This window comes from Trachurus japonicus, chromosome 14 (genome assembly GCF_045865225.1).
Source record: "Trachurus japonicus isolate A0001 chromosome 14, Traja_1.0".
Taxonomy (NCBI): Eukaryota; Metazoa; Chordata; class Actinopteri; order Carangiformes; family Carangidae; genus Trachurus; species Trachurus japonicus.
Genome location: NC_140920.1, coordinates 2,218,994 through 2,241,798, shown reverse-complemented (window position 1 = coordinate 2,241,798; position 22,805 = coordinate 2,218,994). Strand labels below are relative to the sequence as shown.

The following is a 22,805-nucleotide window of genomic DNA, read 5'->3' as shown; positions in this document are numbered from 1 at the left end:
TTGCTGTTTACAGTCTCTTTGTCATTGTTTTGTGTCTTTTAATGATGGTTTACAGTCTCATTGTTGGTTTTTTGTGTCTCTGGACAATGTTTTCAGTCTTTTTATTGCTGTTTACAGTCTCTTTGTCATTGTTTTGTGTCTTTTTATTGTCACTTTCAGTGTCTTTGTCATTGTTTTGTGTCTTTTAATTATATGGTGACAGTCTCTTTGTTGGTTTTTGTGTCTCTTGACGATGTTTTCAGTCTTTTTATTGCTGTTTTTAGTCTCTTTGTCATCATTTTGTGTTTCTTTACTGGTACTTATAGTCTCTTGGTTGGTTTTTTGTGTCTCTGGACAATGTTTTTCAATCTTTTCATTGTCGTTGTTAGTCTCTTTGTCATTGTTTTGTGTCTTTTAATGATGGTTTACAGTCTCTTTGTTGGTTTTTTGTGTCTCTGGACAATGTTTTCAGTCTTTTCATTGTCGTTTTCAGTCTCTTTGTCATCGTTTTGTGTCCAGGAGCTGCACAATGTGGGTGGTGGATGAAATGTGTTTTGCTCAGTGACCTGAAACATCAAACTGAACTTGCCTGGACCTTGAAATAAAATAAAAATAAAAAACAAAGTGCACTACAGTTACAGTATCAGTCAGAGAGAAAAGGACTACAAACTGAGCAGGAAACAGGAAACAGGAAACGGACCTGTGACTCCGCCCACTTCCTGCCGTCTCAGCTGATGATGAAGACTCTGGGCCCTTCCTCTCTCATCGGAGGAAGACTCTCTATCACCATGTTGTCCATCAGTCCGTATTTATCCTCTTTCTTATTATTCCTCTGTGCTTCCTCTCCTCTCCCATTGGCTGTCATCTCCTCTGCAGGCTCCTCCCTCTCGACCGGTTGAGACAGCTGATTGGTCAGCTGCCTCATCGTCATCTGCACAAAGAGTTCATTAGTTACTTAGTTAGTTAGTTAGTTAGTTACTCTTTACTTTACACATTGAAAACAAACAGTAGGTGCGTTTACATGGACACAAATATTCGGAATAAAGGGCTGATCCGAATAAAAATGTGTCATGTAAACACGTCAATTGGAAGATTCTGATCGGATTCGGCTCGATCCGAAAGAAATTCTGTTCGGATCGAGATGGGTGGTTTTTGCCGATCGTTATTCCGAACCGCGTCCATGTAAACACTTATTCCGATCGTTACTTCCTGTTTGGGGGTTATTGGGGTTATTATGGTCCTTTCCCACTAGCGCAACATGGCTGGACACGGTTTTTATTTATTCATTATTTTTTTGCTTTTACACACTCCGACAGGAATCAAACCCGCTAAGTTTAAAAACACACTTGCATCAGCGCACAATGATCTACTGAGACTTGTTATTCTGTCACCTGAGTTAACGAGGTGGACGAGTGAGTTTGGAGCTGACGAGAGGAGAGAAAAAAGAGACCGAGTCCAAGTCGAGTACCGACCCGATATCGCCGTGTATCTCACTTTCAGAGAAATTCTGTTTCTTTCCCCGCTCTCTGTCCGTTGTCTTCACCGTCTTCCACTGATGTAAGTCCACAGATTTCCAGAGCGTACATGGCTAATTAATATGCACGCGCTGTTTTGCATTGACCATATATGACGTGTTCACACCCGCACTTTACTTGGGACCGATGTAATTTATCAATAGCAGGAACAGTAGCTACACGTTGCTGAATCCGCTTAATAACGATATAGGAGAACAGCAACAGCTCTTAAAATCTGGTGCAGGTCCATTTTGAGTAGGCTACTGAATGGGATAAATTGAGCCACTTCCGCGTTTATTGGTTTGTTTACAGTAGTACAGGAAGTACAGCTCTCCTTCTGCTGTTGTTTTAGGGAAATAGACAGCTCTGCGCATGTCAAAATGCTGTTATTCTGAATAAAGCTTGGTGCATGTGTACGCACGTCATGATCAGATTATTTGATTTTGCGTCCATGTTAACAGTGGATTCGGATTTTCCCAATCCCTCAAATGTTTAATCTGATTAAGAAATTTTGCGCATGTAAACACATCTAGTGGTTAATCTGGTTGATCAGACCTCCATCTCCTTGAAGAGGTGCAGCATGGCCACGCCCACCACGATGACCACGAAGGCGCCCACGGTGGTGACCACGTCCACCGTCGCCATGCCGCGCCACTCCTGGAAGAGGATGATGGAGGTGGAGAGGACCACGGAGGTGAAGAGGACGTAGTAGATGGGGTAGACCAGCAGCGTGTTGAAGCTGTCCAGAGACTTGTTCAGGTAGTTCACCTGCACACACACACACACACACACATGCATGAGTGACACTTCTCTTTCATTAGGGGTGGGAGAAAAAAATCGATTCACATAAATACTATCGCAATATCTTTTTTGATCGATTCTTTTTTTTCAAAAATCGATTTGTTCGCCTTTTTTACATACAGAGAGTCCAGGTTTTGAAAAGGGTTTAAGTTCACTTTATAATGGAGTATGTTCATTTATAGGCTCCTACAGTATTTGTGTGCAGATAAATGTTAAAAATGCTAAAGACTAAAAATCGAGAGAATCTGCAATATCGTAGAATCGCAACTTAAATCGAATCGCCATCCAAAAAAATCGTAGAAGAATCGAATCGGGAGAAAACCGAATCGTCCCAGCCCTGTCTTTCATGGTTGTACAGAAAACATCTGACCATCAAAGCTTACCTGGGTTACTATGGAGACGATGAGAGTGAACAGTAGGATCCAGGTGAGAGGATGAGCGAGCACCGAGACGTCATAAACCACTGGACAGAGAGAGAAACAAACACAAAGTTTACAACGAACTGTGGACCTTTGTGATGTCACAACGGAGCATCACCAGGCTCCACCCACCTGGAGGCAAAGAATTTCAGAATAAAAGCCTTAAAAGACTTGTGATGTGGTTTTGTTTTCAGCTTCCACGGCCTCGTTTCAGAAAGCAGGTTTAGTTAAAACTCAGAGTTAGAAAACTCTGGGTTTTCGGTTTCAGAAAGCCAGTTCATGTACTGTATATGTACGGTGATGTGAAGCATGTGTTTCAGGCTGTAAGAAACGTCACTGAAACATCTAATACAGTGATTCTCAAAATATTTTACATCAAGGACACCTAAACTGACACAAATTAGACCATACTGCAAAAACTCAAAATCTTACCAAGAATATTTGTCTTATTTTTAGTCAAAATGTCATTTCTATAGTCAAAACAAATCTCATTCTACTTAAAATAAGACTCATCACATTAAAAAAGTAGCTTGTTTTTAGACACTTTTTACTTCTTTCAAGCAGATTTTCATTTGAAATAAGCTGATTGTGGGGCATGTTTTTCTTTTTTATAACAAGCACAAAAAACCTGCTTTCACTGGCAGATTTTTCTACTTATTTCAAGTGAAATTTTTGATTGAAACAAGTGAAAACTGTCTAAAAACAAGTTAATTTGTAGGTGATGGCTCTTATTTTAAGTGGAAAGAGATTAGTTTTGACTAGAAATGAGACATTTCGACAAGAAATAAGACAAATATTCTTGGAAAGATTTTGAGTTTTTGCAGTGCACGGACCCCCATTGGACAAAATTTTGAAAAACACCAGAAATACACAAATATTTGTTCTGAGACTGAAGAACATTATTTTCTTAGTCAATGTATACGTTCAAGTTAGGGCCAATGGCCAATGGCCCTAACTTGAAATTTCTGGAAAAAAGTGTTACAACCCCCCCCCAGAAAAAGGGTTAAAAAACTACTGGGAAAAAGTGGTAAAAAAATTATTATTATTATTATTTTCAAAATTCTAGAAGAAACTGGTAAAATTAAAAAAGAAAAAGTTGAAATATTCTAGAAAAAAGTGGTAAAATTTCAAGAAAAAGTTGGTGACGCCCCTTAAACTCCCTCAATGACCCCTGAGGGTCCCCGGACCTCACTTTGAAAACCATTGGCCCAATACACATTTGTAGTGTTGAATTCTTCAGAGAGCACTTACACAGAATAGCAGGTGTCAGTCTGTCAATAATCAGTGTAGTATGAAGAGACTCAATTTGATGCATAGACCAACCTACACACACAACCGTCGTGTTATAATGGAGAGAAACTTGAACTTGTCCAGTAAACACACATTTGAAGACTGTATGTGTAAATCATTGTTATTCTCATACCACATGTTGAATACAGGTTAAACAACACTATGACTGATTGTAATGAAATCATAACCACACCTGTTTGAACTATATGTTTATATTTTATCTTTAGTCCCTGTTTGTTTTGTTCCTGTTGAGCTGCACCTGCTCAAACACACAGAATAAATATTGATAAAGTGGAACACTCGAGATAAAACTTCAATTAATCGTCACGTCTTGTCTCGGTCAACAACACTAAAAGCTCACGTTCTTTTGCAGCTGCTACAGAATCGATTTTATTTTCATTTTTTGGGATATATACACTCATATTCTGCGTCAGCATCATAAACATGAGAAGTAGGAGGGACGAGGCTTTTTTGTTCATCAAATACACAATCCAACAACTCCACAACGCTCTGGTGGACAAGTTGTGAGCTGCACATTCACCACGCTATGAGATAATAACACAACGTTACCACACAGAGTTGTTTTAGAGGGAAATTCATGCAAAACCACTGATGCACGTTGCCTTCAGGGACAGTTTTTCATCAACAGTCTCTGTATTTCCCTCTAAAACAACTCTGTGTGGTAACGTTGTGTTATTATCTCATAGCGTGGTGAATGTGCAGCTCACAACTTGTCCACCAGAGCGTTGTGGAGTTGTTGGATTGTGTATTTGATGAGTTTGATGAGGGAAACCAATTAAGAAATCCCATAATGAGCCTCTGTAGCGTAGCTCTGAGCAGCTCACGGCTCTGCTCCGCCGTTCTAAAAACAGCTTGCACCGACAATTAAAGGTAACAAACCTACTGCTATGACTATAGGGATTATGGCAATGGGCCAATTTGCCAAAATGTTGAACTATCCTCGGGGTGGGCGATATGGCGATATATTAGATGGTGAAGGATTAGAGTGTGTAGTAGACGATCTGCCAAAGTGCAGAGATCGTAGGATCGTCTGGGGCTCATTCTATAAACTGCAGTTCTATGCTGCAAAACGCAAACAAAGGACATTTGCAAAGTTTTCTAAAAGAGATAACAACAGTTACTTTAGTTTGTATTTTTATTTGACCCTTTTCAATCAGCTATTTAGTGTTTGATATACTTAAAATCTTGTTAAAATGACTGTAAAATGACTGTGTAAAACTACAGTAATGTCTTCATTAATATTTTACATGTTGGCAAAACTGCAACTATTTAGATTAAAATCTGTTCAGAAAGGTTCTTTGGCCTAAATTGTCTGTTTTTCTTTTTTCGATTTAAGATCGAAATCGTGACTTCATTTTTAAAAAATCGTGATATGATATTTTTGCCATATCGCCCACCCCTAAACTATCCCTTTAACATTGTTGTTGTTTTATTGTTTTCTAATTGTTTTATGGCTTATGTTCTATTCTTATTCATGTACAGCACTTTGTTTCATCTGTGGTTGTTTTTAAAGTGCTCTATAAATAAAGTTGAGTTGAGTTTGTGAGCTGCAGGAACTGGAACAGGAATCACACATTTTTCGTTTTCATGTTTTAAAAAGTGTAAATCTAAGTGTGTGTGTGTGTGTGTGTGTGTGTGTGTGTGTGTGTGTGTGTGTGTGTGCGTGGTCACCGGTGTTGATGACGATGGCGAGGCCCTTCACGGAGGACACGGTGAAGGCGCCGAGCAGCGAGCAGATGCCGATGTAGATCAGGATGTTGGAGCGACCGAACCGAGGAGAGAAGTAGAGGACCAGCACCACGCACAGCAGCAACACACACGACGCGTACACTAAAAAACCTGGCACACACACACACACACACAGAGACACACACACACACACACAGGGGGTCATCATATTGCAGGTCGACACCGACACTGTGTCGATCAGGTTTCTGGCAAAGAGACAGATTGATGCCAGCAGCACGAAGAGGTGTGATTGACAAACACAGACAGACACACACACACACACCAGGTGCGTTTGAGATGAACTGCCGCCGTTAAAGGGACAACGAGGAGTTTCTATTTGGTTATAAAAAAGTCTCACGTTAATGTGGATGAATCTACGTCACCACTTGTTAATGGTCCATTTTCTATAAATCTATGGTTTTGTCTCTATGGTTATTTTGTTATTATTAGTGGTGGTGGAAATGCTGGGCGAGCCGACCAGCGTTTCTTTACTTTCGGTTTCGTGGCGAGTCATGAGAATAACGCCGCCGAATCTCCGTTTATGGTGGGAACTACGACGGTATGTGATCGTCTTCCAACCTCTGACTTTAATTCTTGATGAATGAAAACATGAGAAACAAGAATTTCACGGTGCGGAGGCTCATAAATGTAGTGTGAAAACACTTTGCTTTTCCAAAACTCCTCGTTGTCCCTTTAAAGCAGAAGGAAGCAATATTTTTGTGTTAATCTAAGTCTTAAATAGTTATATCTTCCGACAGCAATCACTTCTATAGAGTGTTTGGTCTGAAACACGGGTCTGTCAGTCACTCTGCTCTGCTCTGAGCCCAGGAGAAAACTTTTCTCGTATCCTACAAGTTTTATCCAATGAGGAGAGAGAACGGCACAGGCCAGAAGTTACGAGTGGCCGTTATAGTGACTTTCACCGGTAAAACAGGTCGGAGAAACACGAGTGGGTTGCCTGGAACGCTACAAAGTCGTAAGTTGTGACTTGAAGCTGTGATTTACGATTTCAAAAGCCTGCCTGGAACGCAGCATTAGCCAAAACCACCGGATCGCTTACTTCTGCTTTAATACAAACAGGAAGTCACCGAAATATATATTTTTCTTATGCTGTACTGCAAGTGTCCAATAAATAACCAATATATTTCTCAGAACAGAAGTTTGACTCAGTGTGAATATTTTTTTTAAGCAGTATAGGCCTACAACATAAGATTCATATAATCTAGCATTATTAGAGCAAGTCGGGATCAAGTCGGACACAAATCTAACCGGCATGGTGCATTGTGCGCTGGTCACCGGCGATCGATCCTGCGCAGGCCTGGCTCATCTCGAACACACTCACAGACACACACTCACAGACACACACACACACACACAGACACACACTCACTCACCTGGCTCCAGCAGCTTATTGGTCATCTCCTGCAGTGATGTCACTTCCTGTTCCTCCGGCGCGTGGATGACCAGCAGGATGCTTCCCAGCACGCACAGCAGACAGCCGAGCTTCCCCACCACGTTCAACACCTCGCCCAGCAGGTAGGAGGACAGGACCGCACTGTAGCACACACACACACACAGAGACACAGAGACACACACACACACACACACACACACACACACACACACACACACACACAGAGACACACACACGTTTAACCAGCTGTGTGTGTGTTGTGTTGACGTAGATGAACGGAGGTGAGAGAGAAACTACGGCTACCTGATGAGGACACTCAGAGCGCCGAGCGGAGTCACCAGCGTCGCCGGAGCGAACATGTAGGCCACGAAGTTACACACCTCTCCTGCCCCCACTGCAGAGACACACACACACACACAGAAAACACACACACACACACACACACACACTTCATCTAGCATCATGTAACTCCATCTGGCTTCAACCATCTTCATCTAGCTCAGCGATGTCAAACTCATTCTAGTTCAGGGGCCTCGGACCAGCACTAACAACATGATGACCTAGAAATAAAAAGATTTGTTCCCTTTGTATTAGTTTATTATTAAAGCAGAAGTAAGCGATCCGGTCGTTTTCGCTAATGCTGCGTTCCAGGCAGGCTTTTGAAATCGTAAATTACAGCTTCAAGTCACAACTTACGACTTTGTAGCGTTCCAGGAAACCCACTCGTGTTTTTCCGACCTGTTTTACCGGTGAAAGTCACTATAACGGCCACTCGTAACTTCTGACCGGTGAACTCGTACCAGATCGAACTGGTACCACTTCACAGGTCGGAAAAACACGAGTTTCCTTGAACGCACCAAAACAGTCCTCGTCCCTACGTCGCCACATTCACGGCGTTCCTTGGCTGCACACACAGCCCTTTATGCTGTTCTCTCTCCTCATTGGATAAAAACTGTAGGATACAAGGAAAGTTTTCTCCTCGGCTCAGAGCAGAGCAGAGTGACTGACAGACCCGTGTTTCAGACCAAACACTCTATAGAAGTGATTGCTGTCGGAAGATATAACTATTTAAGGCTTATATTAACACAAATATATCACTTACTTCTGCTTTAAGATGTTTACAGTTAATGAATTATAAAACAATAAAAAATATGTGCAATTTCAACAATGTTATGCCTCTTCTGTCTTTTTTCTTGGAATTGAATCACTTTTTTCTAGAATTTTAAACTTGTTTTTGAGAAATGTTACCTTTTTTTTTTTTTTATTTGTTTGAGAAATTGTACCACTTTTTCTTGTAATTTAAACAATTTTGTTTTTAATTGTATCACTTTTTCTAGAATTTTTACTTTTTTTTTTTTAAATTTTACAGTTTTTTCTAGAATTTTTAAAAACTATTTTTGATAAATTTCACCAGTTTATTTTATTTTATTTTATTTCTTAGATTTTTAAAACTTTTTTAGAGAAATTTTTACCAGTTTTTTCTAGAATTTTTTAACTTTTTCCAGAAATTCAACTAAAATGAGTGTATGTAAAGTGATGAGCCCTGTCAAAGACAAATTTCTGCTACCCTTTGGGGTAGACAATAAAGAATATATCTCTCTATCTAAAGTTTTCCAAAAATTCACAGCCCTAATTTGAATGTACATTTACTAAGAAAGTAATGTCCTTCAGTCTCAGAACAAATATTTGTGTATCTCTAGTATTTGTTTCAAAATGTTGTGCAATGGGGGTCTGCGGTCTAATTTGTGTCAATTTAGGGTCCTTGATGTAAAGAAGTTTCAGAACCACTGTTCTATGTAATTTTCACACTTGGTAAATTCATCCTGAGGGCTGATTGGACCCTCAGCCGGGCCAGTTTTTCCCCCCTGATCTATCTCCTTCATCTAGCTTCATGTAGCCTAATGTTACTACTATTAGAGTGAGAATGAATGTTTAACTTCACTGTTTCCATTGTATTTATGTAGGCTATGATGTAATGTACAACTAAACTAAACTAAACTAAACTAAACATGGTCACTGTTTTCTTTTCCACTTTCACTGGAGCTGTGCTAAAAATAACCTACAATAATTACACTGTGAATATATTAACTGTAAAAACAACTGATTCTTACTGGTTAACAGGCCTCCCCACCACAGGCAGTCCTTCAGGTAGCCATGACCTCCATCACCTACACACACAAATGACAAGTGTCATATTTTACTTTATTCTTATGCCAGGTTGCTCCAAAAGGAAATATGCAAAGGGAACATTATTACAAAGGAAAAATAAAATACGAAGAGGAACAATGCCTAAGAATAAGACAGATAATTAAATATATCCCACAATGTCTAAAATAATGAAAATATACAAAAGGAACAGCCAAAACATGATTTAAATATGAGGTTTATGGTTGTATTATTGCACATAGGTGATATATTGTTGAGCTCGGAAAAAAGCTCTCGGCGCTCTCTGTTTTTTGTCGCGGCGCTCAGAGCGCTCAGAGTTTAAATATGCAACTTTTGGAACAGCGCCTATCAAGCGGCTCGGACGTGAGGCGGCTCGTTTCGGCAGCGTTCAGAGAGAGAGAGACAGACAGAGAGAGAGAGAGAGAGAGAGAGGGGGAGAGAGAGCGCTCCGTGGACACGGCCGTTGGTCACGGGCGCTCAGAGCAGTAGGGGCCGTGTCCACCGGACACCGGACGCTATGAAAAAAATGCGTAGTACCAGGCTCACGTCTCACATTGATGGTGAGTCACAGCCCCTCCTCTCTCCAGTGGATCTGTGTCCGCTCTGTTCCGACTCCGGTGCGTTTGATGTATAAAAACACTCTGCAGTGACACGGTGGAAATTCTCTGATTGTTGTAACGGAGTCAGAACGGAGCGGAGACGCCGGTGGATGTTCATTTGAATGCGTGCCTGCGCTGCGCGCATGTAGATCTTCTCTCTTCCTCTCACATTGCGGATTATTGTGTGCCTGTGCGTGTGTGTGCATATGTAGGCTACAGAGGCACCTATGCATAACTACTGTACTGTCCCGTCTAAATAAACAGGGCATTTACATTTAGGCTATGCAGTGTCATTTTGAATTACATTTTACACAGGGGTGCCGTGAGATTTTATGCACTTTTGAAAGGTGCCCTGACTGAAAAAAGTTTGAGAAACGCTGCATTAGAGTGATGCCAAGAAAATAATCAGTAAAAACCACTAATATAATCAGGGAGGAGTGAGACCTCCTGCTTGACGCTCACCTGCCCTGGTGTGACCGGTGCTGGCCAATCGGAGCAGAGCTTTCTTCTTCAGGATGACGCTGCCACCAATCAGGAAGGCCGAGAGCAGAGCCAGAGTCAGACCCAGCCACAGGTTGTACGAGCTGTTCACACCTGCACACACACAAATTATAATATATTTTTTATTATTATGCACAGACTTGTAACAAAAAATTAAACAAAAAATATATAAAAAGGCCCAAATTATTGCAAAATTAAACCGTAGCTTTATTATTTGTGTTGTAAGAAGTCTGTAAAAGCTTCTCTCTCCTTCCTTGACTGAATAAATCTGATAACTGGTGAGTTCCCCCGGTGTCACTTTCACATCCGTCTTTACATAATAACTCTGCTGATGTTATCACAGACTCTGACACACAGTATTCATTTTATAATAATAAACTTGATGATTTAATCCACCTGACCTGAGTCTGAGTGGGAACTGAAAACAGAATCCGTCACTCAAACCTCATTGTTTCATTTAAAAAACTGAAGCTGCTGCAGAAAAACACAAAACAATGTTCCTCTTCTCTGTGACCGAGGAAGTGTCGGACACGGACCTGAACCAAACAGTATAAAGGTAGATGTTTGTGTTAAAGCTCCTTCAAAATAAAGTAGATGTTTGTGTTAAAGCAGAAGTAAGCATAATGTTTAAAGCAGATAACAGCGGCACGGCCGTTTCGGCTAATGCTGTGTTCAAGGCAGGCTTTTGAAACCGTAAGTTACAGCTTCAAGTCACAACTACGACTTGGTAGCGTTCCAGGTAACCCGTAGCTCGTGTTTTTACCGTCCTGTTGTCTGTGAAAGTTCCCTATAACGGCCACTCGTAACTTCCGACCCGTGAACTCGTACCAGATCGAACTGGTATGACTTCACAGGAAGGAAAAACACAAAGTACGAGTTTCCTTGAACGCACCATGAGTTAGCAGCCCCCGCCCTTGTCAGGCATCAATTGGTCCTCGTGCTACGTCACCACATTCACGCGCATCCCTTGGCTGCACACACAGCCCTTCATGCCGTTCTCTCCCCTCATTGGATAACACTTGTATCCCACAAGGAAAATTTTCTCCTCGGGTTACAGCAGAGCAGAGTGACGGAGAGACTCGTGTTTAGGCTGAAATACTTCATGTAAGTGATTGCTGACGGAAAATAGGACTATTTAGGACTTATATTAACAAAAACATTCCACTGATATCTGCTTTAAGTCTTAAATAGTTGTATCTTCCGACAGCAATCACTTCTATAGAGTGTTTGGTCTGAAACACGGGTCTGTCAGTCACTCTGCTCTGCTCTGAGCCCAGGAGAAAACTTTCCTTGTATCCTACAACCTTTATCCAATGAGGAGAGAGAACGGCATAAAGGGGCAGTCCTCTCTGTATGTGCAGCCAAGGGATGCGCCTGAATGTGGTGACGTAGGGACGAGGGCGGGGACTGCTAACTCCATCTGCTGACAGGAAGTTAGACAAAACTACCGGATCGCTTACTTCTGCTTTAACAGTAAAATCGCCATTAAAGAGCAACTAAACCCCTCAGTTTTGGATGACGTGCTCTAAGCTTGAAATTCTAAAGATGCCTTGATTATGGGCGGGGCTCCAGGAGCACTCTCCGATCCCCCCTCCCCCCTGCGCCGCATTCACACCAAGGGGGCAGTTGTCGGTCTGAGAAGTGAAGCTCACTTCCGTGTTCAAAAAACTGCAATCCCCTCTTCTTCCTCTGGGGGCTGGTGTCAGAAAGCAGCATTCTCCATAGACCCCCATGTTAAAATAGCCGATTTTACAGCTTAAAAAAACATATTTACAGCCTGGTACATTGTATTTTTTTGGTCTCAATCGATAGTTTCTACCCCCGCACACACTCTGAGGGGGGTGAATTTTTTTAAAACTGGCAAGTAGAATCCAACATGGCGCAGTTCAAACCCCCGTAGTAGCGGCACAAAACAGACTCACCAAAACCAATGGGGGACGTCACGGTGCTACAGCCATTCTTTTTACAGTCTATGATTCACACCCGCGAAATCACACAAAGGAGAAAAAAAAGTAGGACACACATCAACACTTCTGCTATAGCACTAACGAGCGACTCTGACAGCACTAGTAGCACGGACACTAGGAGCGGACGCCAGAGCCATGACACAGCATCTACAGCCGATCCGCCGGCTACCAGCTCCGTGGCCGTGCCGGCCGGGGCAGAGCCGCTAACGATTCCCATCCAGGCAGCTGTTAGGCATCTTTATTTATATAGCAGCGCATTTCATACCAAGGCAACTCAATGTGCTTTACATAAAGACAAAACATTAAAAAAAAAAGAAGCATAAGACAGAATAAAAACAAACAAAACACTAAAAACAGAGTTAAAAGCAAGAGCAAATAAAAATAAGAGAAAAGAAAATAGATAAAGTTTTAAGTTCTCAGCTATAAACACGTGAAAAGAGAAATGTTTTTAACCTGGATTTAAAAGTGCTGACAGTTGGGGCTGATCTCAGTTCTGCTGGTAGTTTGTTCCACTTGTGAGCAGCATCACAGCTAAATGCTGCTTCACCATGTCTGGTCTGAACTCTGCTCCACTATCTGACCTGAGTCAGTAGATCTCAGAGCTCTACTGGGTTTATACTCTACTGACATGTCATTCATGTATTCTGGACCTAAACCATTCAGTGATTTGTAGACCAGTAGCAGTTAGCAGCCGTTAGCCGCAGCAGAGCAGCTAGAGCGCCTAGCAACCGTTAGCGGCAGGCAGCAGCCGGTGCTGATTGGTCGGGGAGCTGGTGGACGGTGACGAAAGCTGCCTCCAAAACGTCATCTGCCTCCATCTCAGCCAATAGAAAAATTCGATTGTAATAGCCGTGTTTCAACCCATAGAGGGCAGTCACTCTACATTTTTACTACAAAATACACCAAATTGAAATATTTTGACTAAAATGTCAAAAGTTGGACCACAATCAACCGACAACACTAAGTTACCTCCTACCCAAATATATTTGTTTTCAGCAGAAAAAAGTGGTTTAGGGGTTTAGTTCCCCTTTAACATGTGCAAGAGAGTAAGTCACAGTTTGACCGTGTGTGTGTGTGTGTAGGTGTGTGTGTGTGTGTGTGTGTGCATACCTGTTGTGTGTGTGCTGCTGTTGTTGTTCAGGTGTGTGTGCAGCAGTGTTTGATCTCCAGTGACCACACACACAGTCGACTGGGAGCCGCACCACAGCCGCACCGCTGACCCTGCACACACACACACACAGACACACACACACATTTATAACACATTGTTAGTTTAGTTTATTTATTTATTTCATTCATTTATCGAGCATAAATACAAAAAATAAAATAAAACTCATAAAAAAACAATGACAATACTGTAACTCTTGAATGAAAGGGGGCAGAAAGAAGTGAAATTATATTGTCTACCCCTTGTTACAAAGAATGAATTCACAAATTAGATAATACCTACATCTACATTTGTAATTCACTCCATTAACAGATAAACTATCACACACACACACACACATTTAGTTCCCTGGCTACATCCCATCATCTGTTTGCTCAGACTGAAACCATGCAGCTGCAGGTTTGATTTGTGTTGAATGTTTCCTGGTTGTGCGACGACACTGGTTTGACCAGTGCTCAGGATTATTTGCAGTGTCAACAGCGGCGCCGCCTCAATGTACACAGGGTTAGAGCTGCCGTAACTCTGACGCTGCACTTTGGAGGATTCAGACCAAACTGCAAAAAGAGTTCATGTTTCTGTCCGTCATGCACAAAAAAAATGTTCAAAAATGAAAAACTAAGACAATTAAAACTGAATTTCACTGAGTTTCCGCATGTTTCTGTCTGTCATGAAGAAAAAAACCTCAAAAATCAAAAACTAAGACAATTAAAACTGAATTTCACTGAGTTTTCAGGAAATATTTACATCATTTCATTCTTAAAACAGCATCAGACTGCTGTGAAAATGTGAAATTATATTAGATTTAACAAATGTGAATAAAGAATATCGTTATTATGAATAATTCAGTAATGTAAGAATATTCATGGGGAGTTTTTCCATCAGTCTTGTCTGTATTTTCTGCAGAAATGAACTTTATTTAGGGAGTTAAATACTGATGGATCAGCATTAACGTCTAATCCTCTCCCCCAACAAAACTTCAGTTTGAAGTAGTTGAGCTCTGAACATTAAAACGACAACTTCATGTAGTTAAATATGTTGTTTTCAGTTGCAAGTTACAGTAACAAACTCTTTTTAATTCCAGCTACAGTACATAATGATAATGTAAACAAACAGCACTGACCTGGGATCAGTAAATTAGCTGTGGGCTACAACAGAAACCTGTGTTTAACCTACATTTTATGTAAATATTGAAAACGAGCAGAATGACCCGTCAGCAGATCATTATAGTTTCAAAGTTTTCACTAGTTTTCATTTTTATTTAGTTTTTCAGTGTTTTTTTTAATTTATTTTCAGTTTAGTTTTAGTTTTTAGTGATGAAGCAGTTTTAGTTCAGTTGTTATTCTGTTTTTCAGGAGGAAAGTCTTGATTTGATTTGAAGACGTTTCTCTGTGAGAGCTCCTGAGATGAATGAACTTTCACATTTGTGGGATTTTCACTCTTGTAGCTGAATAACAAACTTATTCCCATCAGTCCTCACAACCACAGGCTACATTTACCTGAATCTAACTCAAAATAGACCCATATATGTTTGAGCTTGAACCATTTCTACAAAAAAGAAATATCTGCAATTCAGTTTAGTTAGTGCTGCATTGTTCATTCAGTTCTTTTTTAGTCTATTTAGTTTTCAGTATATTTTTAAAATGTTCATTTCTATTTTTATTTCAGTGAACGCCATTATTTTTTCACAGTTTTAGTTTTATCTTAGGTTTAGTTATAGACAGTGAACTAATGTTTGTAAATGTAATTATGACTGACTCACTGTGATACTGAAGGGAATTTAATTTAAAAACAATACAAAAGTATTTCTGAATGAAGTTCTCAACTGATGAGGACTTTGTGATTTATGAGCAGGTTTTCAGAAGTTTTTCCTCTGTGCACAGTGGAGGTGATGTGTGTAAATTATGCTGAATATAATTTATTTATAGTTTCTCCTGTGTGTGAGTGAGTTTGACTGAGATGAAGTTACAGTAAAGTCAAAGCTTTAAAACTGTGGTTGGATCAGTGAAACTAAAATGGCTCCTGTCAGTAGCTACTGTACTAACATCCATATCTGACCTGCTGCTCTGTTTACACATCATGTTCACCTAGTTAACTGTCTTTTCTAATCGATAAATAAACCAGAGAGGCTTCATAAACCAACGCTGCAATGTTGCATTCACAGAAACTAAGTTAAAAGTGACAACATCTGACGGAGGATTGTGATTTATGATGATGATTTAGGCTATAGGCTACGTATCACAGCTCTGAATGGAAGAATTATTTCTTTTTTCTCTCCAATCCATGATGTTTTTAGTTGTTTGCCTTTCTAAGTTTGTGTGTTTTAGAAAAAGGACAGACAGAGATAGAGTGAGAGAGAGAGAGATGAGGTCATGAAGGAGGTTTCTTCCTCACCGTTGCTGCTGCACGTCTCGTTGCCCAGGTGAACGTCTCTCATCGCAACGACGGGAAGTCTCTCGGTCCAAACACAGAAACAAATCCTCCTCTGCAGCAGGTAAAGAAAAGAAAAGAAAGTCCTGTATTAGTGTTATTAGCCTTTTATTTATATTTAAACCGTCTCTAACTAACAAATGAACGGCGCTTTAACCCAGACTAGCACCGGTGGAGACATTGAACCGAGGCTCCGCCGCCTGTTCGAGCCCCAGCTGAGTGTTTCTACCTGTCGCAGTGAAGCAGCAGGTAAACAAAGCGACACCTGACCCCCTCCAGCCCCTCCCTATAGCCCCGCCCCTCCCCACAACAGGTGAGTCATCATCAGGGCCGTTGCTAGGAATTCTGGGCCCCCCCGAAAGAATACTAAAGTGGGCCCCTCTCCCCTGACTTGTCCACTTTTTTTTTCTTACACTGCAAAAACTCAAAAGTTTTCCAAGAATATTTGTCCTTTTTCTTGTTAAAATGTCTCATTTCTAGTCAAAACTATAATTTCTTTCCATTTAAAATAAGACTCATCACCTAAAAATGTACTTGTTTTTAGATAATTTTCACTTGTTTCAAACCAATATTCACTTGAAATAAGTAGAATAATCTAGTCTACTTGCCAAAAATGAGTACCCGGAAATGTTGAGTACCCCAATGTTTTATGTTAGAAATATATAGTATGGGTCTCCAGTATTCAGAAACTGCCGGATGCTAACTTATATATATTGGGCAATTAGCACAATTGACATAATTAGCATAAATTACCATAGTTTCCTATATGGGCAATATTTCAGCAAAATTGACTTGGCTGATCTGGGCAATATTGGAGTGGTTTTAGGGGTTATTGATGATGCTGAATCCATTTCTGACATTTTCAAAATTCAAAATGGCTGTCTAAACCGGAAGGGACCAGATTGAAATCCATCAAAATCGGCCCACTGGCGGTTAAAATCTGGTCACTACCGGTTTAGACAGCCATTTTGAATTTTGAAAATGTCAGAAATGGATTCAGCATCATCAATAACCCCTTAAACCACTCCAATATTGCCCAGATCAGCCAAGTCAATTTTGCTGAAATATTGCCCATATAGGAAACTATGGTAATTTATGCTAATTATGTCTGTTATGCTAATTGCCCAATATATATAAGTTAGCATCCGGCAGTTTCTGAATACTGGGGACCCATACTATCTATTTCTAACATAAAACTTTGGGGTACTCAACATTTCCGGGTTCACAATGGGGCCCTATGGGCTGGCAAGTAGACTAATCTGCCAGTGAAAGCAAGTTTTTTGTGCTTGTAATAAGAAAGAAAAACTTGTTCCACTATCAGATTCTTCTACTTATTTCAAGTGAAAATCTGCTTGAAAGAAGTAAAAACTGTCTAGAAACAAGCTACTTTTTAAATATTATTTTAAGTATAATGAGATTTGTTTTGACTAGAAATGACATTTTGACTAGAAATAAGACAAATATTCTTGGTAATTATTTGAGTTTTTGCAGTGTAGACTACATATGTATTATCATGTTTTATTAACTTTGTTTTGATGCTAATGCAGCATTACTATGAGTATTAGTCAGGGTCTTATGCAGAATAATCTCCTGCACTAATGATGAGAACTAGAGCCAAACAGTGTGAACTATATATGAGACAAGTTAATTTCATCAAATCAACTCCTGAGATTAAACCTGTGATGTCAGACACTGCTTTTTTTTTATATATATATAAACTTTATTTACACAAAGTAGTGTACAAGGCAACTGTCAATACGAACACAGAATGCTCGAGGTAATGCAGTTTGGGAAAATAACAAAACAAAAGGGGGAAAAAAAAACATAATAATGATGACAATAGTGCATGAATCAAATAAAGAGAGCAACAGAGAGAAAATAAATAAATTAAAATAAATCAAATTCATTACATAAGGTACATAAGTTTTTAAAGCTTTGGAGTTTTTGCAAAAATGAAGTGTGTCCAGATATGATTTACAGTAAGAGATGAAGATAAAAAAGTTGGGTTTTTGTTTTGTAAATTTGCTGGTGTGTAGGCTATATGGAATTTTGCTAATAGAATAAAAAGGTTGATAATAAATAATTTCTTTGTGGGTATTTTCTCATCAAAAAGACCAAATAAAATAAATTCAATTTTGATTTTAAAAGGGGTAGGCTATCTAATTTTCTATTCAAAAAAAGGTTGAGGTGGCACCAGAAGGTTTGACTGAAGGGACAATCCCAGAAGAGATGACATAGCAATTCATCTGTATGATGACAGAAGGAACAGAGAGGATCAACATGTGCTATATATTTTACAATAGTTGAGTTAACAGGATAACATCTGTGCAATATTTTCAGAGACACTTCTCGCACCTTATTTGAAACAAAAAACAGACAAATACAGAGGCAGGTTTACTAATTATGTCCCTTTGGATTAATTCCAAACCAAACCAAATTAAACCAAATTAATGAATCAATCAGGATCAGGTGATTTTGATATAGAGAGCTGTTTATTTATTTATTTATTTTTCATTATTCACTACTTTTTTTTTTTTTACTCTTATTTATTTACTCACCTGGATCTTTTTATGATCTTTTTATGCTTCTTAACAGACGGGAAAGGTGCGGGAAGCTCTTGTGTGTCCTGTGTCTTGTGTGTTCTTGTGTATCCTATTGTGAATGACTACTATGTCTGTTTTTATCTTGTATGAGGCCAAAGATGAATTTCCACGGCAGTGGACAAAGATTTCAATTCCCTTATACATGTATTATGTGTTTTATTACTCGTCAGACAGTGCTGCTCGTTGATGCCCTGCAGGACCGTCACGTCACCACCAGGGGTCGGTGTGGTGCAGCCGGACAAGACAGAAATTCATCTGTCTGCTGCTCCATACACTCTTCCTCATACATTCAAAGAACCAGGGTGAAGGTGAAGCCGCTGATGCAGTTTTTTTTTTTTTTTTGCAAGTTTGCAATTTTTTTTTTTTTTTTTTTTTTGCAGGTTTAGGAGAAATCTACAGACAAAAGAGACATACTGTCCTGTGCCTGTTGTCTGACCCATGTCATGTCAGGTGTCATTGTAAAGCTCTCTCTCTCCTGAACAATTATGTTGACTCCAAAATTCCTCCGTATCCGCAACCAATCATAAAAGTACGATTTACATGGAATTTTACATGTACATGTTTTCTCAAAATGAGTTTTTCAGACTCAGACTCTGAGCCCAAAATCTCCACTTCAGCAGCACTTCCAGACACCAAACCTCCCACTTTGATCCCTTTCTATATTCTGAAGGTTTTTACAGAGGGGATTGTTGATATATCATTCACAGCCTCATTTATACAACATTTTACTCCTAAAAACATGGCGATATTTGAATTTTTAGGGCTGGTGACAGTATTTTCTCATTTACAGAGTGATAAAAAGAGATATCCACAATCCTCCTCTGTAAAAACTTCTGACTCTAATATGTCAACAAAATAAAACAAGAATTTTGAAAGTGGCTTTATCCATTGCTCAGTTTTCGGTTCTGGAAATGTATGCAAATTAGCGCATATTTAATGAGATATTGCCTCATTTACATATTTAAACATACAATTTGACAAAACTTGTAATACAAAGAATATTTGTCTTAATGTGAGTGATAAACTTGGGAAGTTTCATGGTGATATCTGTTAGTTAAAAATTTTACCCGATTCACCTGTGGTGTCTCCCCAGGCTTCGTATCCATCTTGGACGCCATCATGAAAATGTCACCTTTCTAGTGGTCAAACTTTGGTAAACTTTTAGTATGTTATTAAGGTCATCTAATACTATAAAAAACAGCTGAGAAACCTTTTGTTAGAATTTTTTTAGGGTCAAGTCATATTTGCACCTGACTATTCAGTTTATGGATATTTCTTCATTTTCTAACAGAGAGCCTCCATTACGGTGGCCCTGAAGTGCAAAACACAACGGCAAATCAGACAACAACGGCAAAAGAGAAAACACAACACAAAAAGAGAAAACACAACACAAAAAGAGAAAACACAACGGCAAAAGAGAAAACACAACACAAAAAGAGAAAACACAACACAAAAAGAGAAAACACAACGGCAAAAGAGAAAACACAACACAAAAAGAGAAAACACAACACAAAAAGAGAAAACACAACACAAAAAGAGAAAACACAACACAAAAAGAGAAAACACAACGGCAAAAGAGAAAACACAACACAAAAAGAGAAAACACAACACAAAAAGAGAAAACACAACGGCAAAAGAGAAAACACAACACAAAAAGAGAAAACACAACGGCAAAAGAGAAAACACAACACAAAAAGAGAAAACACAACACAAAAAGAGAAAACACAACACAAAAAGAGAAAACACAACACAAAAAGAGAAAACACAACGGCAAAAGAGAAAACACAACACAAAAAGAGAAAACACAACACGAAAAGAGAAAACACAACGGCAAAAGAGAAAACACAACGGCAAAAGAGAAAACACAACGGCAAAAGAGAAAACAACACAAAAAGAGAAAACACAACACAAAAAGAGAAAACACAACACAAAAAGAGAAAACAACGACAAATTACTAAACAACGGCAAATCAGAAAACACAAAAGCAAAACAAGTTGGGCAATACATAGTGGCCTCTGTGCTAGTCCCGCTTGTCTGTCGCACTGGCGGTGTTGTCTTTCCGGTTCAAAGCACGGACCAGTTCTTTTCCAATCAGCCCCGATTCATGTCGCCCGAGGGTAGGCTACCTACCTTTTCCGGTTTGGTTAATGTCGTTGTGTTTTCTCTTTTGCTTTTGTGTTTTCTGATTTGCCGTTGTTTAGTAATTTGTCGTTGTGTTTTCTGATTTGCCGTTGTGTTTTCTCTTTTTGTGTTGTGTTTTCTCTTTTGCCATTGTGTTTTCTTTTTTTGTGTTGTGTTTTCTCTTTTTGTGTTGTGTTTTCTCTTTTGCCGTTGTTGTCTGATTTGCCGTTGTGTTTTGCACTTAAGGGCCACCACACTCCATTCTCCCTGTCCTGCCCTGGTTTTATTGCACACTGACTGTTGAGCACTCTGTGTACACGTAGCTACTACTATGAAGGATGCTATACAAATAAAAACTGACTTTAATAGGCTACTTCTCTGAAGCTGCTTCATTAAGGTTATAGTTTTCTCCTGCAGAGTTCCTCTTTAAATGAACAAAGTTAAAGAATTATAAAATGTTCCTCCTCAGATTTGGATCGGTGTCGCCTCATGGAGACGGTGATTCTTTCTGTTATGAATGTTTCATTAATTAATAATCATCATTAATGTCCTCAGAAACAATAAAAGGGAAAATAAGTGAATTAGTGAACATTCTCTCAAGAGAAGGTAAGTCATTTTAGTCATGGGAAAAGGACCTAGAGATGGTCTTTGAAGAAAATACGTGGTTAAATATCTGTAAAAGAATACACTTTCCATTCACTAGCAACAAAATTAAGGAATCTCATTTTAAATTCATTCATAAAATACACCGACAAAAATGCACAAAATCTCCAAGACTATCTCAGCAAAATGTCCCAGATGTAAAAGGAAATGATGTTTGTCCTCTCTGAGATGTTTCACTCACAAGCAAACAGCGTCCATTAGTTTTCATTAAATCTCTTGAATGAAACTTTAATTACAAGTCATTTATTTAACCATCAATTACTCTAAAGCTGATCAATTAAGGTACAGATGGAGCAGAGTTAAAGAATTATAAAATGTTCCTCCTCAGATTTGGATCAGTTGCCTCATGGAGACGGTGATTCTTTCTGTCATGAATGTTTCATTATTTTTGTGTGTGTGTTATTGCTTTTTTTAAGCAGCTACACTCAATCAATCAATCAATCAATCAATCAATCAATCAAAAATAAGTTGTTTTATTTTTATGTTTGTAGATTTTGAGCCTGAACAGGAGCTCGTCCCTTTTAAATGTGACGTTTGTCCAGTCAGAGACGTTTCATTCACAAGCAAACAGCTTCCATTAGTTTTCATTAAATCTGTTGAATGAAACTTTAGTTACAAGTCATTTATTTATTTATTTTTTAATTAACGTTTTTTATTGATTCCACATATCAATATTTAACATTTCACATATACAATTTTCAAACAGTATACAACAACTTCTCCACCAGGGAGCAGAGACAGATATAAACATACATTCTCAAAGAAAGTTACCGTAGAGTAAATCTGAAGAAATAAAAGAAACACTTTTTCACTCCTGTCCTTATTTTCACATCTCTCTTACATCGTCCCCTTTTCTTTTCTCCTGTTGGAGGGTAAATAATATAATAAACATTTGAACAATGAACAAGTTTGTAGCCTGAACCAAGGGGATCAGTAATCTACCAAACACATTGTCCTTAACTGCACAAAGTCTACTCTCAATGGAGACACAAAATTAACCCAGTTTTCCCAGTCATTTTTAAAAGTCTCTGTTTTTAAGTCTAGTTGAGAAAGTCAGCTTCTCCATTCTATAAATATTGAGCGTTACCTCGACCCAATCCTCCATTTTTGGTACCTCAGTTTTAAGCCATTTTCTGGTGATGGCTTTTTTACCTGCCACCAGCATTAATTCGAAATATGTATTTTTCTCCTGACCTTGTAATCTCCTGGTTCTCTTTTCCCAAATATAAAACTTAAAATGTAAATGGAATTTTCACTTTCAAAAATGTTTTCCATACTCTTATGTAGGCTAACTCCCGCCAATAAGGGAGAATACAGGGGCATCCCCAAAAGATATGATAATGACCGGCTTTATTCTCACCACAAAGTCTCCAGCATGAATGAATGAAATTCTTTATTCAGTCGCATCACACAAAACATTATCG

The 22,805-nt window shown here is 39.2% G+C and overlaps 1 protein-coding gene across 1 annotated transcript; it reads right to left on the bottom strand.

Annotated features, from left to right (window-relative positions):
- Positions 1–380: 380 nt before the first annotated feature.
- On the bottom strand, positions 381–16,032 carry nipal4 (NIPA like domain containing 4). Its single transcript, XM_085796975.1, has 10 exons — positions 15,959–16,032; positions 13,510–13,620; positions 10,394–10,525; positions 9,278–9,334; positions 7,470–7,560; positions 7,147–7,307; positions 5,696–5,863; positions 2,678–2,757; positions 2,049–2,261; positions 381–910 (listed from the first exon to the last, which is right to left on the bottom strand). The coding sequence occupies exons 1-10, from the start codon at positions 15,999–16,001 to the stop codon at positions 707–709; spliced, it is 1,260 nt and encodes a 419-aa protein (XP_085653101.1). The 5' UTR covers positions 16,002–16,032; the 3' UTR covers positions 381–706.
- Between the last annotated feature and the right edge of the window lie 6,773 nt (positions 16,033–22,805).

Bases quoted from the DNA above. Each gene is read 5' to 3' on its own strand.
- nipal4 (XM_085796975.1), bottom strand. From the start codon at position 16,001: ATGAGAGACGTTCACCTGGGCAACGAGACGTGCAGCAGCAACG. The intron at 13,621-15,958 runs GTGAGGAAGAAA...GTGTGTGTGCAG, and splicing joins CGAGACGTGCAGCAGCAACG to GGTCAGCGGTGCGGCTGTGG. The intron at 9,335-10,393 runs GTGAGCGTCAAG...TTGTGTGTGTAG, and splicing joins CACCGGTCACACCAGGGCAG to GTGATGGAGGTCATGGCTAC.